The 19,838-nt window shown below is 43.6% G+C and overlaps 1 protein-coding gene across 4 annotated transcripts in view; it reads left to right on the top strand.

The window, feature by feature from the left end:
* Positions 1–19,838, top strand: part of LOC118391768 (roundabout homolog 2-like) — a 136,114-nt gene that overhangs the window by 94,379 nt on the left and 21,897 nt on the right. For all 4 annotated transcript variants that reach the window (XM_052457762.1, XM_052457763.1, XM_052457760.1 and 1 more), the window contains exons 9-11: positions 10,203–10,405; positions 14,562–14,643; positions 19,306–19,474. In XM_052457762.1, the coding sequence (XP_052313722.1) occupies positions 10,203–10,405; positions 14,562–14,643; positions 19,306–19,474 (454 nt within the window). The remainder of the gene's footprint in view (positions 1–10,202; positions 10,406–14,561; positions 14,644–19,305; positions 19,475–19,838) is intronic.

The raw sequence follows: 19,838 nt of genomic DNA, 5'->3' as shown, positions 1-19,838 counted from the left end.
GTACCCCCTCTAGCACCAGGGTCAAGGCACTCTCAAATGTTATTTTTTGCCATCATTGTAAGCCTGCCACACACACACACTATACAATACATTTATTAAACATAAGAATGTGTGTGAGTTTTTGTCACAACCGGGCTCGTGGGAAGTGACAAAGTGCTCTTATAGGACCAGGGCATAAATAATCTAATAATAATCAATACTTTTACTCACTTTATTTACTTACTTTATTTACCTGTCTTACACATAAAACCTTATTTGTTCATAGAAAATTGTGAATAACTCACCACAGGTTCATGAGAAGGGTGTGCTGGAAAGGATGCATAAAACTCTGCATTATTGGGTTGTAATTGGGAGTCTCAGTATTTAAATTATTTTCCACACAGTCTGTGCCTGTATTTAGTTTTCATGCTAGTGAGGGCTGAGAATCCACTCTCACATACTGTAGGTACTTGGTTACAAAGGGCATCAGTGTCTTAAAAGTGTGATTTGCCAAGACAGGATACTCTGAGCACAGCCTAATCCAGAAATCTGGCAGTGGCTCCTGATTAAATTCAGTTTTCACAGAACCACTTGTTGCAATTTCGATGAGACTCTCTTGTTCAGATATCGGTAAGTGGACTGGAGGCAGGGCATGAAAGGGATAAGGAATCCAGTTGTTTGTATCATCCGTTTCGGGAAAGTACCTGCGTAATTGCTCACCCAACTCACTCAGGTGCTTCTCTATATCACGTTGGACATTGTCCATAAGCTTGAGTTCATTTGCACACAAAACATCATACAATGATGGAAAGACCTGTGTGTTGTCCTTGTTAATGCAGACAGAGAAAAACTTCATAATCATAGCCTCCATTTTGTCCTGCACATTGAATATAGTTGCGGAGAGACACTGTAATCCTAGATTCAGATCATTCAGGCAAGAAAAAGCATCACCCAGATAAGCCAGTCGTGTGAGAAACTCGTCATCATGCAAGCGGTCAGACAAGTGAAAATTATGGTCAGTAAAGAAAACTTTAAGTTCATCTCTCAATTAAAAACAATGTGTCAATACTTTGCCCCTTGATAACCAGCGCACTTCTGTATGTTGTAAAAGCGTTACATGGTCGCTGCCCAAATCATTGCATTGTGCAGAAAATAAAAATAAAATAAGAGTTTTTTATTTATTTATTTGTATTTCACCTTTATTTAACCAGGTAAGCCATTTGAGAACAAGTTCTCATTTACAACTGCGACCTGGTCAAGATAAAGCAAAGCAGTGTTACAAAAACTATACAGAGTTACACATGGGATAAACAAACATACAGTTAATAACACAATAGAAAAATCTGTATACAGTGTGTGCAAATGAAGTAAGGAGTTAAAGGAGGTAAGGCAATCAATCAATCAATCAAATTTTATTTATATAGCCCTTCGTACATCAGCTGATATCTCAAAGTGCTCTACAGAAACCCAGCCTAAAACCCCAAACAGCAAGCAATGCAGGTGTAGAAGCACGGTGGCTAGGAAAAACTCCCTAGAAAGGCCAAAACCTAGGAAGAAACCTAGAGAGGAACCAGGGTATGTGGGGTGGCCAGTCCTCTTCTGGCTGTGCCGGGTGGCGATTATAACAGAACATGGCCAAGATGTTCAAATGTTCATAAATGACCAGCATGGTCGAATAATAACAAGGCAGAACAGTTGAAACTGGAGCAGCAGCACAGTCAGGTGGACTGGGGACAGCAAGGAGTCATCATGTCAGGTCGTCCTGGGGCACGGTCCTTGGGCTCAAGTCCTCTGAGAGAGAGAAAGAAAGAGAGAATTTGAGAGACCATATGTGGGGTGGCCAGTCCTCTTCTGGCTGTGCCGGGTGGAGATTATAACAGAACATGGCCAAGATGTTCAAATGTTCATAAATGACCAGCATGGTCAAATAATAGTAAGGCAGAACAGTTGAAACTGGAGCAGCAGCATGGCCAGGTGGACTGGGGACAGCAAGGAGTCATCATGTCAGGTAGTCCTGGGACATGGTCCTAGGGCCCAGGCCAGTTGAAACTGGAGCAGCAGCATGGCCAGGTGGACTGGGGACAGCAAGGAGCCATCATGTCAGGTAGTCCTGGGGCATGGTCCTAGGGCTCAGGTCCTCTGAGAGAGAGAAAGAAAGAAGGAGAGAATTAGAGAACGCACACTTAGATTCACACAGGACACAGAATAGGACAGGAGAATTACTCCAGATATAACAAACTGACCCTAGCCCCCCGACACAAACTACTGCAGCATAAATACTGGAGGCTGAGACAGGAGGGGTCAGGAGACACTGTGGCCCCATCCGAGGACACCCCCGGACAGGGCCAAACAGGAAGGATATAACCCCACCCACTTTGCCAAAGCACAGCCCCCACACCACTAGAGGGATATCTTCAACCACCAACTTACCATCCTGAGACAAGGCTGAGTATAGCCCACAAAGATCTCCGCCACGGAGATAATAAATAGGCCGATAGTGGCGAAGTAATTACAATTTAGAAATTTACACTGGAGTGATATATGTGCAGATGAGGATGTGCAGGTAGAAACACTGGTGTGCAAAAGAACAAAAACAAAAATGGTAATGAGGTAGGTAGTTGGTTGGATTGGCTATTTACAGATGGGCTGTGTACAGCTGCAACGATCGGTAAGCTGCTCTGACAGCTGACGCTTGAAGTTAGTGAGGGAGATATACAGTTGAAGTCGGAAGTTTACATACACTGTGGTTGGAGTCATTGAAACTCTTTTTTCAACCACTCCACAAATGTCTTGTTAACAAACTATAGTTTTGGCAAGTCGGTTAGGACATCTACTTTGCATGACACAAGTACTTTTTCCACCAATTGTTTCCAGACAGATTATTTCACTTATTATTCACAGTATCACAATTCCAGTGCAACAGAAGTTTACACACACTAAGTTGACTGTGCCTTTAAACAGAGTGGAAAATTCCAGAAAAGGATGTCATGGCTTTAGAAGCTTCTGATTGGCTAATTGACATAATGTACCTGTGGATGTATTTCAAGGCCTACCTTCAAACTCAGTGCATCTTTGCTTGACATCATGGGAAAATCAAAAAATCAGCCAAGACCTCAGAGGCCTCCACATGACTGGTTCATCCTTGGGAACAATTTCCAAGCGCCTGAAGTGCCATCATACCAAGCGCCATCATACCGCTCAGGAAGGAGACACGTTCTGTCTCCTAGAGATGAACGTACTTTGGTGGGAAAAGTGCAAATCAATCCCAGAACAACATCAAATGACCTTGTGAAGATGCTGGAGGAAACCGATACAAAAATATCTATATCCATAGTAAAACGAGTCCTATATAGACATAACCTGAAAGGCCGCTTAGCAAGGAAGAAGTCACTGCTCCAAAACCACCATAAAAAAGCCAGACTACGGTTTGCAACTGCACATGGGTACAAAGATCGTACTTTTTCGAGAAATATCCTCTGGTCTGATGAAACAAAACTAGAAATGTTTGGCCATAATTACTATCGTTATGTTTGGAGGAAAAAGGGGGAGGCTTGCATGCCGAAGAACACCATCCCAAGCGTGAAGCACGGGGGTGGCAGCATCATGTTGTGGGGGTGCTTTGCTGCGGGAGGGACTGGTGCACTTCACAAAATAGATGGCATCATGAGGGAGGAAAATCATGTGGATATATTGAAGCAACATCTCAAGACATCAGTCAGGAAGTTACATCTTGGTCGCAAATGGGTATTCCTAATGGATAACGACCCCAAGAATACTTCCACAGTTGTGGAAAAATGGCTTAAGGACAACAAAGTCAAGGTATTGGAGTGGCCATCACAAAGCCCTGACCTCAATCCTATAGAAAATGTGTGGGCAGAACTGAAAAGGCGTGTGCGAGAAAGGAGGCCTACATGCCTGACTCCCTTACACCAGCTATGTCAGGAGGAATGGGCCAAAATGAATCCAACTTATTGTGGGAAGCTTATGGAAGACTACCCGAAATGTTTGACCCAAGTTAAACAATTTAAAGGCAATGCTTCCAAATACTAATTGAGTACTATTATTCTGACATTTCACATTCTTAAAATAAAGTGGTAATCCTAACTGACCTAAGACAGGGAATTTGTATATATATATATTTTTTAGCATTAAATGTCAGGAATTGTGAAATACTGAGTTTAAATGTATTTGGCTAAGGTGTATGTAAACGTACGACTTCAACTGTAAGTCTCCAACTTCAGTGATTTTTTTTATTTTTTGCAATTCGTTCCAGTCATTGGCAGAAGAGAACTGGAAGGAAAAGCAGCCAAAGAGGTGTTGGCTTTTGGGATGACCAGTGAAATACACCTGCTGGGGTGCATGCTACGGATGAGTGTTGCTGTGGTTACCAATGTGCTGAGATAAGGCGGAGCTTTACCTAGCAAGGTCTTGTAGATGACCTGAAGCCAGTGGGTTTGGCGTTGAATATGTAGTGAGGACCAGCCAACGAGAACATACCGGTCACAGTGGTGGGTAGTATATGGGGCTTTGGTGAAAAAAAACGGATGGCACTGTGATAGACTGCATTCAAAAACCTGATTTGTAGGGGTCCAGATTTTGCAGCACTTTCAGAACATCAGCTGTCTGAATTTGAGGAAAGGAGAAGTGGGGGGGGGGCTTGGGTGCAGAGCTGTTGGCCGGGGTACCCAGGTGGAAAGCAGGCCAGACGTAGATAAATGCTTCTGGGAATTCTCAATTATCGTGTATTTATCAGTGGTGACAGTGTTTCCTAGTCTTAGTCAAAGTGAACCATTTTCACTGTATTGTCCAAAACGTATTTCAAGCTGTCAGACATTCCATTGGCAGCAAGAGCCTCTCAGTGGATGCTGCAGTGTATTTATTCAAGTGGCCTTGGGAGCAACTGCTTGCACGTGTGTTACCACTCCAGTATGTCGTCCTGTCTTTTGCACCGTCAGTACAGATACCAACACATCTTGACCACCAAAGTCCATTTGATGTCACAAAACTGTCCAGTACTTTAAAAATATCCTCTCCTGTTGTCTTGGTTTCCAGTAGAGGATGTCTTCCTTAATTGACCCCCAATAAACGTATCGGACATATACCAGGAGCTATGCCAGGCCCGCCACGTCTGTTGACTCATGCAGCTGTAACTGGCTTGTATGCGAAGCAGTGATTGTTTCAAGACATCTCCTGCCATGTCACTGATGCATCATGAAACAGTGTTGTTTGATGAAGTCATTGCCTGTATAGTTTTTATTTTGACTTTTCCCCCAGCATTTTCCCAACAGCAGGAATAACTGCCTTGTTCAGGGGCAGAACAACAGATTTTTACCTTGTCAGCTCGATGATTTGATCATGCAACCTTTCAGTTACTAGTTCAATGATCTAACCACTAGGCTACCTGCCGTCCCAATTAAGTCCTCCACAATAGAATGCTGCTTGCCTGTCCTCGCCACTCGGTAGCTCACCATATAAGACCCTTCTAGACCCTTTTTATAATGGTATCTGTTGCTTTTATACATGTCTTACTACCCGAAAGTCGTTTTAATTTTCGCAAAAAAATCTCTGTGGTTTATTTTTGTAATTGGCATGTTTTGTTTCTAAATGTCCGGCAAGAGTGAAGGTTTAATCGAGTTGTGAGATAGTACTTTTGCACATATAACACACTGTGGCTGAGGAAAGGCACTACACCAAATATAAGTGAATCGCAAATCAATGTAGTTCTTATCATATTTGCGCCTCTTCGATGGTCCAACGTCCCTGTCTGTTGTTCGTTGTTTTCCCTGGTAAAGGGGCAGTAGCTTTTCGGCTGCATCAGATTCACAACTGTCAGTGTCCATGCTAGCTACAACAAATGTAGAATTACTGATGCTAACATTGGATGTGCTCGTGGAAGCAGAACAACTTGTGTCGTCGAGGGGTGCAGGTGGAGTACTGCTGGTAGTAGCAGTACTACCAGTAGAGCTGGTATGTAGAGCTGGTATGTGCCATTTTCGAGCAAACAGAATGAGCAGCAGCTATGTTTGGCTACATATGGGCTGATAGTGGAATTCCCGCCAGGGAATAACGGTTAATGTGATTGGATGTTAGTTATTTGACTAGGCTACCTGTATTTGACATTGTGTTGTTATTTCGCTGAACACTAGATGGTTTCATTTTATTTTTGGCAGTGAAGGCTAATCAGGCGAGGAAAAAAAACTCACTGGAACCCGTTGGAAAATATAAATGGACTGTTTGAAAATGTGAATAATAAATGTAAAAAAATGTGAATCACATTTTTATTTGGCGTACCCCCGCCGGCAGGGGGGTATGCATACCCCAGTTTAGGAATACCTGCTCTAGAGTAAGTTGATTACCCCCTAGGGCTCACTATCACACACAGCTGGCTTCAATTAACCTACCTCCCAAACCCAACCCAGCACCTTCCTCGTACAAACCCCACATTCAAATCCCATTACCTTCTAACACTTTGAGTATATCCCATATGGCATCCTCTTCCCTTTATAGTGCACTACTTTTGACCAGAGCCCTAGGTCAAAAGTAGTGCACTTTAACAGGAATAGGGTGCCGTTGGGAAGCATCCTTTTCCCGACTACCTTATCACCATGTTTTATTTGGACATATTTCATGGACTGCTGGTTTGGCCGATGGACTACACCCCCCTGCCAGTCCCTCCACCCTCCATCACTCCCTTCACAACTGCTTAAACCTAAATAAATTAAAAACTCTTCAAAGCCGCCCCAAATTAAAAATCATCGCCCCCCCACCAGTCCCCCAAATGAGCGAACAGCAGGAGGTAAAGCGAGACGTAATCAAACAGGACAAGTCGCAATGGCGCTATGCAAATTAACTTCGCCGGGAACATATGCTCCCCTCATCGCGCCACGCCCAGTAAGGAAGGGGATAAACTGTTGTTTAGATGCATCTGTGCTCCACATCTGCCTCAAAACACTGTAGCTTAGCTTGCCTTTCCCTGCCTAGCATACAGACAACAATGCACTTGTACGTTTTGCTAACAGATATGCAGTTAATATTTGTTTTTGAATTTTCCCTTTGTCATAGTCATAGTTCATGAATGTTACTCTGTAAGATGTCAGCACACAGACAGTGGTGTTTACATGATGGTGTGCACACAGACAGTGGTGTTTACATGATGGTGTGCACACAGACAGTGGTGTTTACATGATGGTGTGCACACAGACAGTGGTGTTTACATGATGGTGTGCACACAGAGTGTGGTGTTTACATGATGGTGTGCACACACACAGTGGTGTTTACATGATGGTGTGCACACAGACAGTGGTGTTTACATGATGGTGTGCACACACACAGTGGTGTTTACATGATGGTGTGCACACAGACAGTGGTGTTTACATGATGGTGTGCACACAGACAGTGGTGTTTACATGATGGTGTGCACACAGACAGTGGTGTTTACATGATGGTGTGCACACAGAGTGTGGTGTTTACATGATGGTGTGCACACACACAGTGGTGTTTACATGATGGTGTGCACACAGACAGTGGTGTTTACATGATGGTGTGCACACACAGTGGTGTTTACATGATGGTGTGCACACAGACAGTGGTGTTTACATGATGGTGTGCACACAGACAGTGGTGTTTACATGATGGTGTGCACACACACAGTGGTGTTTACATGATGGTGTGCACACAGACAGTGGTGTTTACATGATGGTGTGCACACAGACAGTGGTGTTTACATGATGGTGTGCACACAGACAGTGGTGTTTACATGATGGTGTGCACACAGACAGTGGTGTTTACATGATGGTGTGCACACACACAGTGGTGTTTACATGATGGTGTGCACACAGACAGTGGTGTTTACATGATGGTGTGCACACAGACAGTGGTGTTTACATGATGGTGTGCACACACACAGTGGTGTTTACATGATGGTGTGCACACAGAGTGTGGTGTTTACATGATGGTGTGCACACACACAGTGGTGTTTACATGATGGTGTGCACACACACAGTGGTGTTTACATGATGGTGTGCACACAGACAGTGGTGTTTACATGATGGTGTGCACACAGACAGTGGTGTTTACATGATGGTGTGCACACAGACAGTGGTGTTTACATGATGGTGTGCACACAGACAGTGGTGTTTACATGATGGTGTGCACACAGAGTGTGGTGTTTACATGATGGTGTGCACACACACAGTGGTGTTTACATGATGGTGTGCACACAGACAGTGGTGTTTACATGATGGTGTGCACACAGACAGTGGTGTTTACATGATGGTGTGCACACAGACAGTGGTGTTTACATGATGGTGTGCACACACACAGTGGTGTTTACATGATGGTGTGCACACACACAGTGGTGTTTACATGATGGTGTGCACACACACAGTGGTGTTTACATGATGGTGTGCACACAGACAGTGATGTTTACATGATGGTGTGCACACAGACATACAGAGGTGGCATAGACAGGGCATGGTGGTCTAGTGAGTATATAGCCAGGGCCTGTGTTTCACTACAGGGTAAACAGTCTATGGAGGGAAGGGATTTAGTGCCAAGGGGTTAAACAAGGAGTACACTATTGATGTACTGTGCTCTACTTACATACTGTATGTAGGATCTTCATTTGAACAGGAAATGTGAAATGTTGTGTGGATTATAATTCAGGGACATTTTTCTAGCGGTTGATCCATTATGTGTTTGGACATATCAAGTCTGCCATTTTTAAGTGTAAATGACAAACTTTAGACGCCTTTTAAAAATGCGAATACATTACAAGTTTGTATTACAATGTCCTGCAACAACGGGGTGATAAAATTAAGATCCTACATCTGCATGTTCTATATTGCTCAATATTAGTCAATGCAGAAAATGTCAATACACTTCAAAAGGTAATTATACTTCATGTCTGACTGTGCAGTGGACACGGTTCCCTTTTCACACAAACACGCACACACACAGAAATACTCAAACACAATAATGCACACACATACTCTGCTCCTCCATTCCATTTTTAGCTTCTATGAAGGCAGGTCATTTCGATATGTACTGTATCTTCAGTGAAGCCACTTACACCATATGGCTATTTAGCACACCTGTAACCAAACCCGCTTAGAATGTGGACTAATGCAGAAATTGACTCCACAACCTTGGTGGTATGTTGTGAAAGATTATGTTTCCTTTCCATGTTTGTTCATATAAGTATCCACTTGGCCTCTTGGAACAAAGCCGAATATTGCAAACCTAATCTCAGCATGTACCCAATCCCAGCAGTCTAATGTTCTAGGGTTTACCATCAGAACGGTTTGATACTGGAGAGGGAATGGTAAATGCCAAAGTAATTGACTCGTCAATGACTTATTCATGGTCCTCCACCTCCCCGATTCAAGAAGAATTTCCAGGTTTAGTCAAACAAATATTAAATTATTCAGCGCTACTTTGACGTGTTAAGCCACAACAATGCTGTGCAGTGGGAGAAAGCAATATGAGTGAAGATGTTACGGTAAATAAAGGCCTGCACTGGCAAAACACTACCGTTCAGTAGAGTAACTGCCATGGGTAGACCTTCTTTTTGACTGAAAGTTGACATTACAGGGACAGATTCTGCTAAATTAATATTTCGATATTTCTTTCCATACCTTGAAAGCAGTCTACGGACAAGGAGTGACTGCAGTCCACACAGTTTTGTTAAACTAGACACTGAAATTATCGTATTTTTATTTAACTGTCCCTTTAACATCTAACCAATAAATGACAACTTCATTGAACCGCTGTTTTATTTCACATATAAATCGTCTCTAGAGCAACAGAGAAAAACTAGATTGCTACACGCTCGAGCGAAAGAGATCTATGTCATTGATTGGATGTGAAATAGGGCAGGAGCATGGGGTTTGTGGACTTGCTGAGAGCTGCGTTATTTTACGTCTGCATATTTTTACACCGCCTGCCGTTAGTGATTTACACAGGTTAATATGAAGAGTTATGTCCCAACAGAATTCGAGGTGGACTCCATGCTGAAAATGGTTATGATAGTGTTTTTATGGAATACACTCAACTACCCACTGGGCACAGATGTCAATTCAACGTCTATTCCATGTTGGTTCAACATAATGTAATTGAAATGACGTGGAAACAACGTTGATTGAACCAGTGTTTGCCCAGTGGTACACACTCTCTTAATGCACATTCTCTCCCTCTCTCTCCCCCTCCTTCCCTCCCCCACACAGCACCCTCCGACCGAGTCCCGCCCATCATCCGCCAAGGGCCAGCCAATCAAACGTTGGCACCAGGCTCCACCGCTCAGTTGCAGTGCCACGTGATGGGCAACCCTCTGCCCAGCATCCAATGGGAGAAGGATGGCCAAAGGATACTTGGCGACGAGCGTGTCAGCCTGATGGAGAAGGGAACGTTTCAGATCACAAACCTGCAGGTACCTGAAAGGAACATACAAAGAACGTTCCCAATAATTCTTAAGAACGAAAAAATAATGTTCTCAATGATTCTCATAAATGTAGAAAGAACGCTCCAAACAATTCTCTTTCCCTCCTCTGTAAATGCCTTCACACCCTGCATAATAGCATATGAAATTAAACACCTCACATTGCATCTCAACGCACTTCAAGTCTCATCATATCATTCGTCTGAGGTAACTCTCCTAAGTGACACTAAGCAACCGCATGCAATAACACCCAATTGTTATTTCCAAAGCAATGCAATCAACTAAATCAAATCCAAGTGTAGACTAACAGTGAAATGTTTACTTATGGGCCCTTCCCAACAATGCAGAGAGACAAAAAGAGAAATAATTAAAAAAAATAACACAAGGAATAAATACACAATGAGTAACTACTCATCCTTAATGGTATTTAGCTTCATTTAATTCACTGTGTTATTATGACTGACTGCCATTTCGAGCAATAGAAAGCCGTTTTCAGCCGTGGCCGTGGCCACAGTGAGCGGCATACAGGCCATACAAGCTGTCCACTCTGACACACATCTCGGCAATGTAATTCAATCAAATTAAGAGTAAGATATTAATATTGGAATATTGGACCGCAGGAGTGACTTTTTTATGGTTTATGGGTGACTCATTGACTTAGTAATTGGCTGTTGAGTGTCTGTGGTGCATAATCGCCAAGGTAATGAGCGGGTGCAATCGTTAGCAGTCGTTAGTGGTCGCGTACAAACGGCTAATGAAATCCATTCTACCCAGAGCCCTCTGGGGTTGCTGGCTGCACCTGCGGGTCACCGTAGTGTGTGGCGAGCTTCAGGCCGGCTGACGTGTTAATTAATTGATTGTCGAGCCCACAGTGATTAACGATTGCTGTGACTTTAATTAAATCCTTGTTGGGGAATTGAGAGAGGGGGAGAGAGAGAGGGGGGGGGATAGGTAAAGAGAGAAGGAGGGAGAGCGATTAAGTTAAGAATCTCAATGCACCAACATCAAAAATGTTCAGCTAAAACTTCAACCGCATGCACTCACTGTATTTGTGAATTTCTCATATCTCGACTAGATGGGCTGTACTTATGTCAATTTCTATCATTTTGAATCTTGGACACTCTTCCTCCTTGTTTTTATCGCTCTCTCCCACTTTTATCAGGTTGCTCCTTTTAACGACAGAGAGGGGCACAGGAAGAAGGGGAGGATGGGGTGGAGGAGAGGTGGAGGAGAGAGGGCTGGCCACCCGACAGATGGTCTGTTTGTTCCTCTCTGGGACTGAAGCAATGCCCATTACCTCGGGACCAGAGCCAGACACACACTACAACTACAGCACTGTGCCAAACCTCCCACTAACAGGACAGAGAGAAAAGGGGGAGGGGAGAATGAAAGCAATAGAGAAAGAGACAGGATATTGAGATGAAAATATGAGATGGAGAGAAATAGAAGTCAAGGAAGATGTTACAACACAGAGAGAGAGTGCACTTGAGATGATATCAGAACATCGAGGAAGGGGAGAAAATAAGGAACGCATTCCACAACCAGGAACGAGCTTAGACATTTGGCTCCCGGTTGACTCTCCCCACCTTCATCCTTCAACCATTTTTAACTATCTGTTTAGCACAGCGCCTAAAGCTGCCAACCATGATTAATGGTCAGGTGCCCATCCGTTTAACCCTTCCCAATCCTCTCCTCCAATCACCAGTCACCACCCGGGATCTGCCACATCATTGGCTTTCTTGGCTGCCATACTGGTTCTTTCAAGGTCAGCTGGCCTTTAGGAAGAGTGATGTACTATTGGACTTGGAGTCACCTCTCCTGTCCCTCTTGGGGCTTTTAGACAGGGAACTTAGACTTGAGTTATACCAGCGCCACTGCAACTGGCCACACACACACACACACAAGGATATAGAGAAGTGGATGGCAACCAAACACAAACAACAGTGCTATTATCTTGATTGCTGTGCGTTTTTGTAGTGTGCTTTGTATAATTCATTAGCTTTAGTTTTGAATAAGATTGGTCTTACATTAACCATGAGGGCTGAAAGCCTAGTCGTGTGTGTGTGTGTGTGTGTGTGTGTGTGTGTGTGTGTGTGTGTGTGTGTGTGTGTGTGTGTGTGTGTGGCCCACTAACCTCCAGGCGGTTGGGGGTGAGCTGTCAACACTATTAGATCATTGTCTGCGAGTTAAAAGTCCCTACAGGTGTAGGATTTTAATTTGACCAGTTTCTCACAGCAGGAAGATAATCCTGCAGCAACAGGAAATGTGAATTATTGATAAAAAAATGTTTAGGGGCAAATCTGAATTTAGAAGCATTTTAAACCTTGAATACATTAGTGCATTTCCTGCAACAACATGGTGATCAAATTGAGATCCTACATTTGTACATCTTCCACTGTTGTAAGCAATTTCTAGCCCTTGTCTCGCTCTCAGCCTCCCAATGAAATTTTAATAGGCAATGTTCTCCCTGACCCACACTTATCGTCTTAAACACACACACACACGTGTGCACTACCTACACACTCACACACAATTACCAGTAGGCACGTACGCACACACACACACACACACACACACACACACACACACACACACACACACACACACACACACACACACACACACACACACACACACACACACACACACGCTAGTGTCAGCCCAGAATACTGGTTACTGTTGAGTGCTCAGTATAAAGCAAAGTAAGAGCCACAGAAGTTTGCAGACCCGCTCTGGTTACTAAAGGTCTCTCCTTTATCCTCCTTTAAACTCCCACACTGGTTCAAAAGGATCAGGGCCCATATTTATCAAGGGTTTCAGATAGGAGTGCTGATCTATGATCAGTTTTGCCTTTTAGATCATGAATACGATTAAATGGATAGTGGGGACTCCTACCCTGAAGCTGTCTACCTGCTCTACTGCTGCCCTGTCGATGTGGATGGGGGCGTGTCCACGATCAGCTCCTTGTTCTTGCTGACATTGATGGAGAGGTTGTTGCTCCGGCACCACACTGCCAGGTCACTGACCTCCTTCCTGTAGGCTGACTCATTGTTGCCAGTGATCAGGCCTACCACCGTCGCGTTGTCAGTGAACTTGATAATGGTGTTGGAGTTGTGTGTGGCCACACAGTCGTGGGTGTACAAGGAGTACAGGAGGGGACTAAGCACACACCCTTGTGGGGCCCCTGTGTTAAGGGTCAGTGTGGAGGAGATAATGTTGCCTACCCTCACCACCTTGGGTCGGCCCGTCAGGAAGTCCAGGATCCAGTTGCAGAGGGAGGTGTTCAGACCCAGAGTCCTAAGCTTGGTGACGAGCTTGGAGAGAACAATGCTGTTGAACGCTGATCTGTATTCAATTTACAGCATTCTCACATAGGTATTCCTCTTATCTAGGTGGGTGAGGGCAGTGTGAAGAGCAATTGAGATTGCGTCATCTATGGATCTGTTGGGGTGGTATGGAAATTGGAGTGGGTCTAGAGGGTGGCTGGGATGGTGGTGTTAATGTGTTCCATAACCAGTCTCTCAAAGCACTTCATGATTACAGAACTGAGAGCTACAAGGCGGTAGTCATTGTGGCATGAGGCTTTAGAGTTCTTAGGAACAGCAATGATTGTGGTCATCTTAAAACATGTGGAGATTACAGACTGGGACCAGGAGAGGTTAAAACTGACTGTGAATATGCCTGCCAGCTGTTCTGTGCATGCTCTGAGAACATACACTCAAAGCCATATATACACTGAGTATACAAAACATTAAAAACACCTGCTCTTCCCATGACATAGACTGACCAGGTGAATCCAGGTGAACGCTATGATCCCTTATTGATGTCACTTGCTAAATCCACTTCAATCAGTGTGGTATTTGGTGCCAGGCGCACCGATTTGTGTCAAGAACAGGCAACACTGCTGGGTTTTTCATTCTTAACAGTTTCCTGTGTGTGACAAGAATGGTCCAACACCCAAAGGACATCAAGCCAACTTGACAGAACTGTGGGAAGCATTGGAGTCAACATGGCAGATGTTCTAGGCAGATGTTCATGTTGACTTACCTGGAAAGATTTGCTTTGGAACACCGAATATGAAGAGGCAAAGGCATTGTGCTTTTGTGCATGTACACGATGTTAACTGAGCCCTCTCTCTTGTTGCCAGGAAACCGACTCAGGGGCCTACACCTGCGTGGCTTCCAGCTCGAGCGGAGAGACGACATGGAGCGGAGTACTCACGGTGAAAGGTAAATGCACACGCATGCACACACGTGTACACACACGCACGCACACACACACACACACACACACACACGGTGAAAGGTAAATGTACTGTAGTAAACACCTCCCTACAGACTATTAGATTGCCTCCATGACATTACATGCCCATATAAGATCATTATCAGCCGTAGGTATGGCAGTGAATGGAGAAATAAGGCAGAGGTCTTGTGAAATTGTGGATGTAATCGCACCTAGGGGCGTTGTTTGGCCCAAGGCGAAGCAGAGGGATGATGAGTTGGAAGAAGTAATGCCTTATTGCTGAAATTAAATGCTGCTGTTTGATGAAGCTTGATACGGTGGTATTTAGTGCCTACAAATGCATATTAAAAACAACCAAGCAGAAATTCACAACTAAACTCTTATATTTAGATGTGAATTGTCAAAGTCAATTACTGTGATCAGGGCTGGGGTCAGTTTAATTTCATTCCTTATTGAAGACAAATGTTACTTTTCAATCCGTGATTGATCGTATTACATTAATTATTTACCAACAGGTAACTTACAAAAGGACTAGTGCTAGTCTTCCAACAACAGTTAGATCGAGAATGGTTGCACTACCGCTATACATAGGAGATCCACTACCACTATACATAGGAGATCCACTACCACTATACATAGGAGATCCACTACCACTATACATAGGGGATCCACTACCACTATACATAGGAGATCCACTACCACTATACATAGGAGATCAACTACCACTATACATAGGAGATCCACTACCACTATACATAGGAGATCCACTACCACTATACATAGGAGATCCACTACCACTACCACTATACATAGGAGATCCACTACCACTCTACATAGGAGATCCACTACCACTATACATAGGAGATCCACTACCACTATACATAGGAGATCCACTACCACTATACATAGGAGATCAACTACCACTATACATAGGAGATCCACTACCACTATACATAGGAGATCCACTACCACTATACATAGGAGATCCACTACCACTATACATAGGAGATCCACTACCACTATACATAGGAGATCCACTACCACTATACATAGGAGATCCACTACCACTATACATAGGAGATCCACTACCACTATACATAGGAGATCCACTACCACTATACATAGGAGATCCACTACCACTATACATAGGAGATCCACTACCACTATACATAGGAGATCCACTACCACTATACATAGGAGATCCACTACCACTATACATAGGAGATCCACTACCACTATACATAGGAGATCCACTACCACTATACATAGGAGATCCACTACCACTATACATAGGAGATCCACTACCACTATACATAGGAGATCCACTACCACTATACATAGGAGATCCACTACCACTATACATAGGAGATCCACTACCACTATACATAGGAGATCAACTACCACTATACATAGGAGATCCACTACCACTATACATAGGAGATCCACTACCACTATACATAGGAGATCCACTACCACTATACATAGGAGATCCACTACCACTATACATAGGAGATCCACTACCGCTATACATAGGAGATCCACTACCGCTATACATAGGAGATCCACTACCGCTATACATAGGAGATACACTACCGCTATACATAGGAGATCCACTACCGCTATACATAGGAGATCCACTACCGCTATACATAGGAGATCCACTACCGCTATACATAGGAGATCCACTACCACTATACATAGGAGATCCACTACCACTATACATAGGAGATCCCCTACCACTATACATAGGAGATCCACTACCACTATACATAGGAGATCCACTACCACTATACATAGGAGATCCCCTACCACTATACATAGGAGATCCACTACCACTATACATAGGAGATCCACTACCACTATACATAGGAGATCCACTACCACTATACATAGGAGATCCACTACCACTATACATAGGAGATCAACTACCACTATACATAGGAGATCCACTACCACTATACATAGGAGATCCACTACCACTATACATAGGAGATCCCCTACCACTATACATAGGAGATCCACTACCACTATACATAGGAGATCCACTACCACTATACATAGGAGATCCACTACCACTATACATAGGAGATCCACTACCACTATACATAGGAGATCCACTACCACTATACATAGGAGATCCACTACCACTATACATAGGAGATCCACTACTACTCTACATAGGAGATCCACTACCACTATACATAGGAGATCCACTACCACTATACATAGGAGATCCACTACCACTATACATAGGAGATCCACTACCACTATACATAGGAGATCCACTACCACTCTACATAGGAGATCCACTACCACTATACATAGGAGATCCACTACCACTATACATAGGAGATCCACTAACACTCTACATAGGAGATCCACTAACACTATACATAGGAGATCCACTACCACTATACATAGGAGATCCACTACCACTATACATAGGAGATCCACTACCACTCTACATAGGAGATCCACTACCACTATACATAGGAGATCCACTACCACTATACATAGGAGATCCACTACCACTCTACATAGGAGATCCACTACCACTATACATAGGAGATCCACTACCACTATACATAGGAGATCCACTACCACTATACATAGGAGATCCACTACCACTATACATAGGAGATCCACTACCACTATACATAGGAGATCCACTACCACTATACATAGGAGATCCACTACCACTATACATAGGAGATCCACTACCACTATACATAGGAGATCCACTACCACTATACATAGGAGATCAACTACCACTATACATAAGAGATCCACTACCACTATACATAGGAGATCCACTACCACTATACATAGGAGATCCACTACCACTATACATAGGAGATCCACTACCACTATACATAGGAGATCCACTACCACTATACATAGGAGATCCACTACCACTATACATAGGAGATCCACTACCACTATACATAGGAGATCCACTGCCACTATACATAGGAGATCCACTACCACTATACATAGGAGATCCACTACCACTATACATAGGAGATACACTACCACTATACATAGGAGATCCACTACCACTATACATAGGATATCCACTACCACTATACATAGGAGATCCACTACCACTATACATAGGAGATCCACTACCACTATACATAGGAGATCCACTACCACTCTACATAGGAGATCCACTACCACTATACATAGGAGATCCACTACCACTATACATAGGAGATCCACTACCACTATACATAGGAGATCCACTACCACTATACATAGGAGATCCACTACCACTATACATAGGAGATCCACTACCACTATACATAGGAGATCCACTACCACTATACATAGGAGATCCACTACCACTATACATAGGAGATCAACTACCACTATACATAGGAGATCCACTACCACTATACATAGGAGATCCACTACCACTATACATAGGAGATCCACTACCACTATACATAGGAGATCCACTACCACTATACATAGGAGATCCACTACCACTATACATAGGAGATCCACTGCCACTATACATAGGAGATCCACTACCACTATACATAGGAGATACACTACCACTATACATAGGAGATACACTACCACTATACATAGGAGATACACTACCACTATACATAGGAGATCCACTACCACTATACATAGGAGATCCACTACCACTATACATAGGAGATCCACTACCACTATACATAGGAGATCCCCTACCACTATACATAGGAGATCCACTACCACTATACATAGGAGATCCACTACCACTATACATAGGAGATCCACTACCACTATACATAGGAGATCCCCTACCACTATACATAGGAGATCCACTACCACTATACATAGGAGATCCACTACCACTATACATAGGAGATCCACTACCACTATACATAGGAGATAAACTACCACTATACATAGGAGATCAACTACCACTATACATAGGAGATCCCCTACCACTATACATAGGAGATCCACTACCACTATACATAGGAGATCCACTACCACTATACATAGGAGATCCACTACCACTATACATAGGAGATCCACTACCACTATACATAGGAGATCCACTACCACTATACATAGGAGATCCACTACCACTATACATAGGAGATCCACTACCACTATACATAGGAGATCCACTACCACTATACATAGGAGATCCACTACCACTATACATAGGAGATCCACTACCACTATACATAGGAGATCCACTACCACTATACATAGGAGATCCACTACCACTATACATAGGAGATCCACTACCACTATACATAGGAGATCCACTACCACTATACATAGGAGATCCACTACCACTATACATAGGAGATCCACTACCACTATACATAGGAGATCCACTACCACTATACATAGGAGATCAACTACCACTATACATAGGAGATCCACTACCACTATACATAGGAGATCCACTACCACTATACATAGGAGATCCACTACCACTATACATAGGAGATCCACTACCACTATACATAGGAGATCAACTACCACTATACATAGGAGATCCACTACCACTATACATAGGAGATCCACTACCACTATACATAGGAGATCCACTACCATCCAGCTAACCTCTCATCCTCTGTCTCTGTTTCTTTTTAAATGCACTTCACTTCATTTGATTTGATTGTGATTTTCAGAGAGTGGAGGTTCGTCTGTCCCCCAGGCATCAGAACCTTTCCAGCTGCCAGGACCGCCCCAGAAGCCTGTGGTGACCGACGTGACGCGCAACAGTGTCACCCTCACCTGGCAGCCCAACGCCCACGAGGGAGGCGCCGCCGTCACCTCATACATCATCGAGGCCTTCAGGTGAGCGGAGTGGACAGTTGGAGTTGGACCACGTTCAATAGGGCTCAACCTCGTGGTGCATTCTGTAGAACAGACAGGAAGACAGATATTTCACGTTCAATAGTGCTCAACCTCGTGGTGCATTCTGTAGAACAGACAGGAAGACAGATATTTCACGTTCAATAGGGCTCAACCTCGTGGTGCATTCTGTAGAACAGACAGGAAGACAGATATTTCACGTTCAATAGGGCTCAACCTCGTGGTGCATTCTGTAGAACAGACAGGAAGACAGATATTTCATGTTCAATAGGGCTCAACCTCGTGGTGCATTCTGTAGAACAGACAGGAAGACAGATATTTCAGCTCTATTCGTGCAAAAAAAATT

Source organism: Oncorhynchus keta, chromosome 12, assembly GCF_023373465.1.
Source record: "Oncorhynchus keta strain PuntledgeMale-10-30-2019 chromosome 12, Oket_V2, whole genome shotgun sequence".
Classification (NCBI taxonomy): domain Eukaryota; kingdom Metazoa; phylum Chordata; class Actinopteri; order Salmoniformes; family Salmonidae; genus Oncorhynchus; species Oncorhynchus keta.
This window is presented reverse-complemented; position numbering and strand designations above follow the sequence as displayed.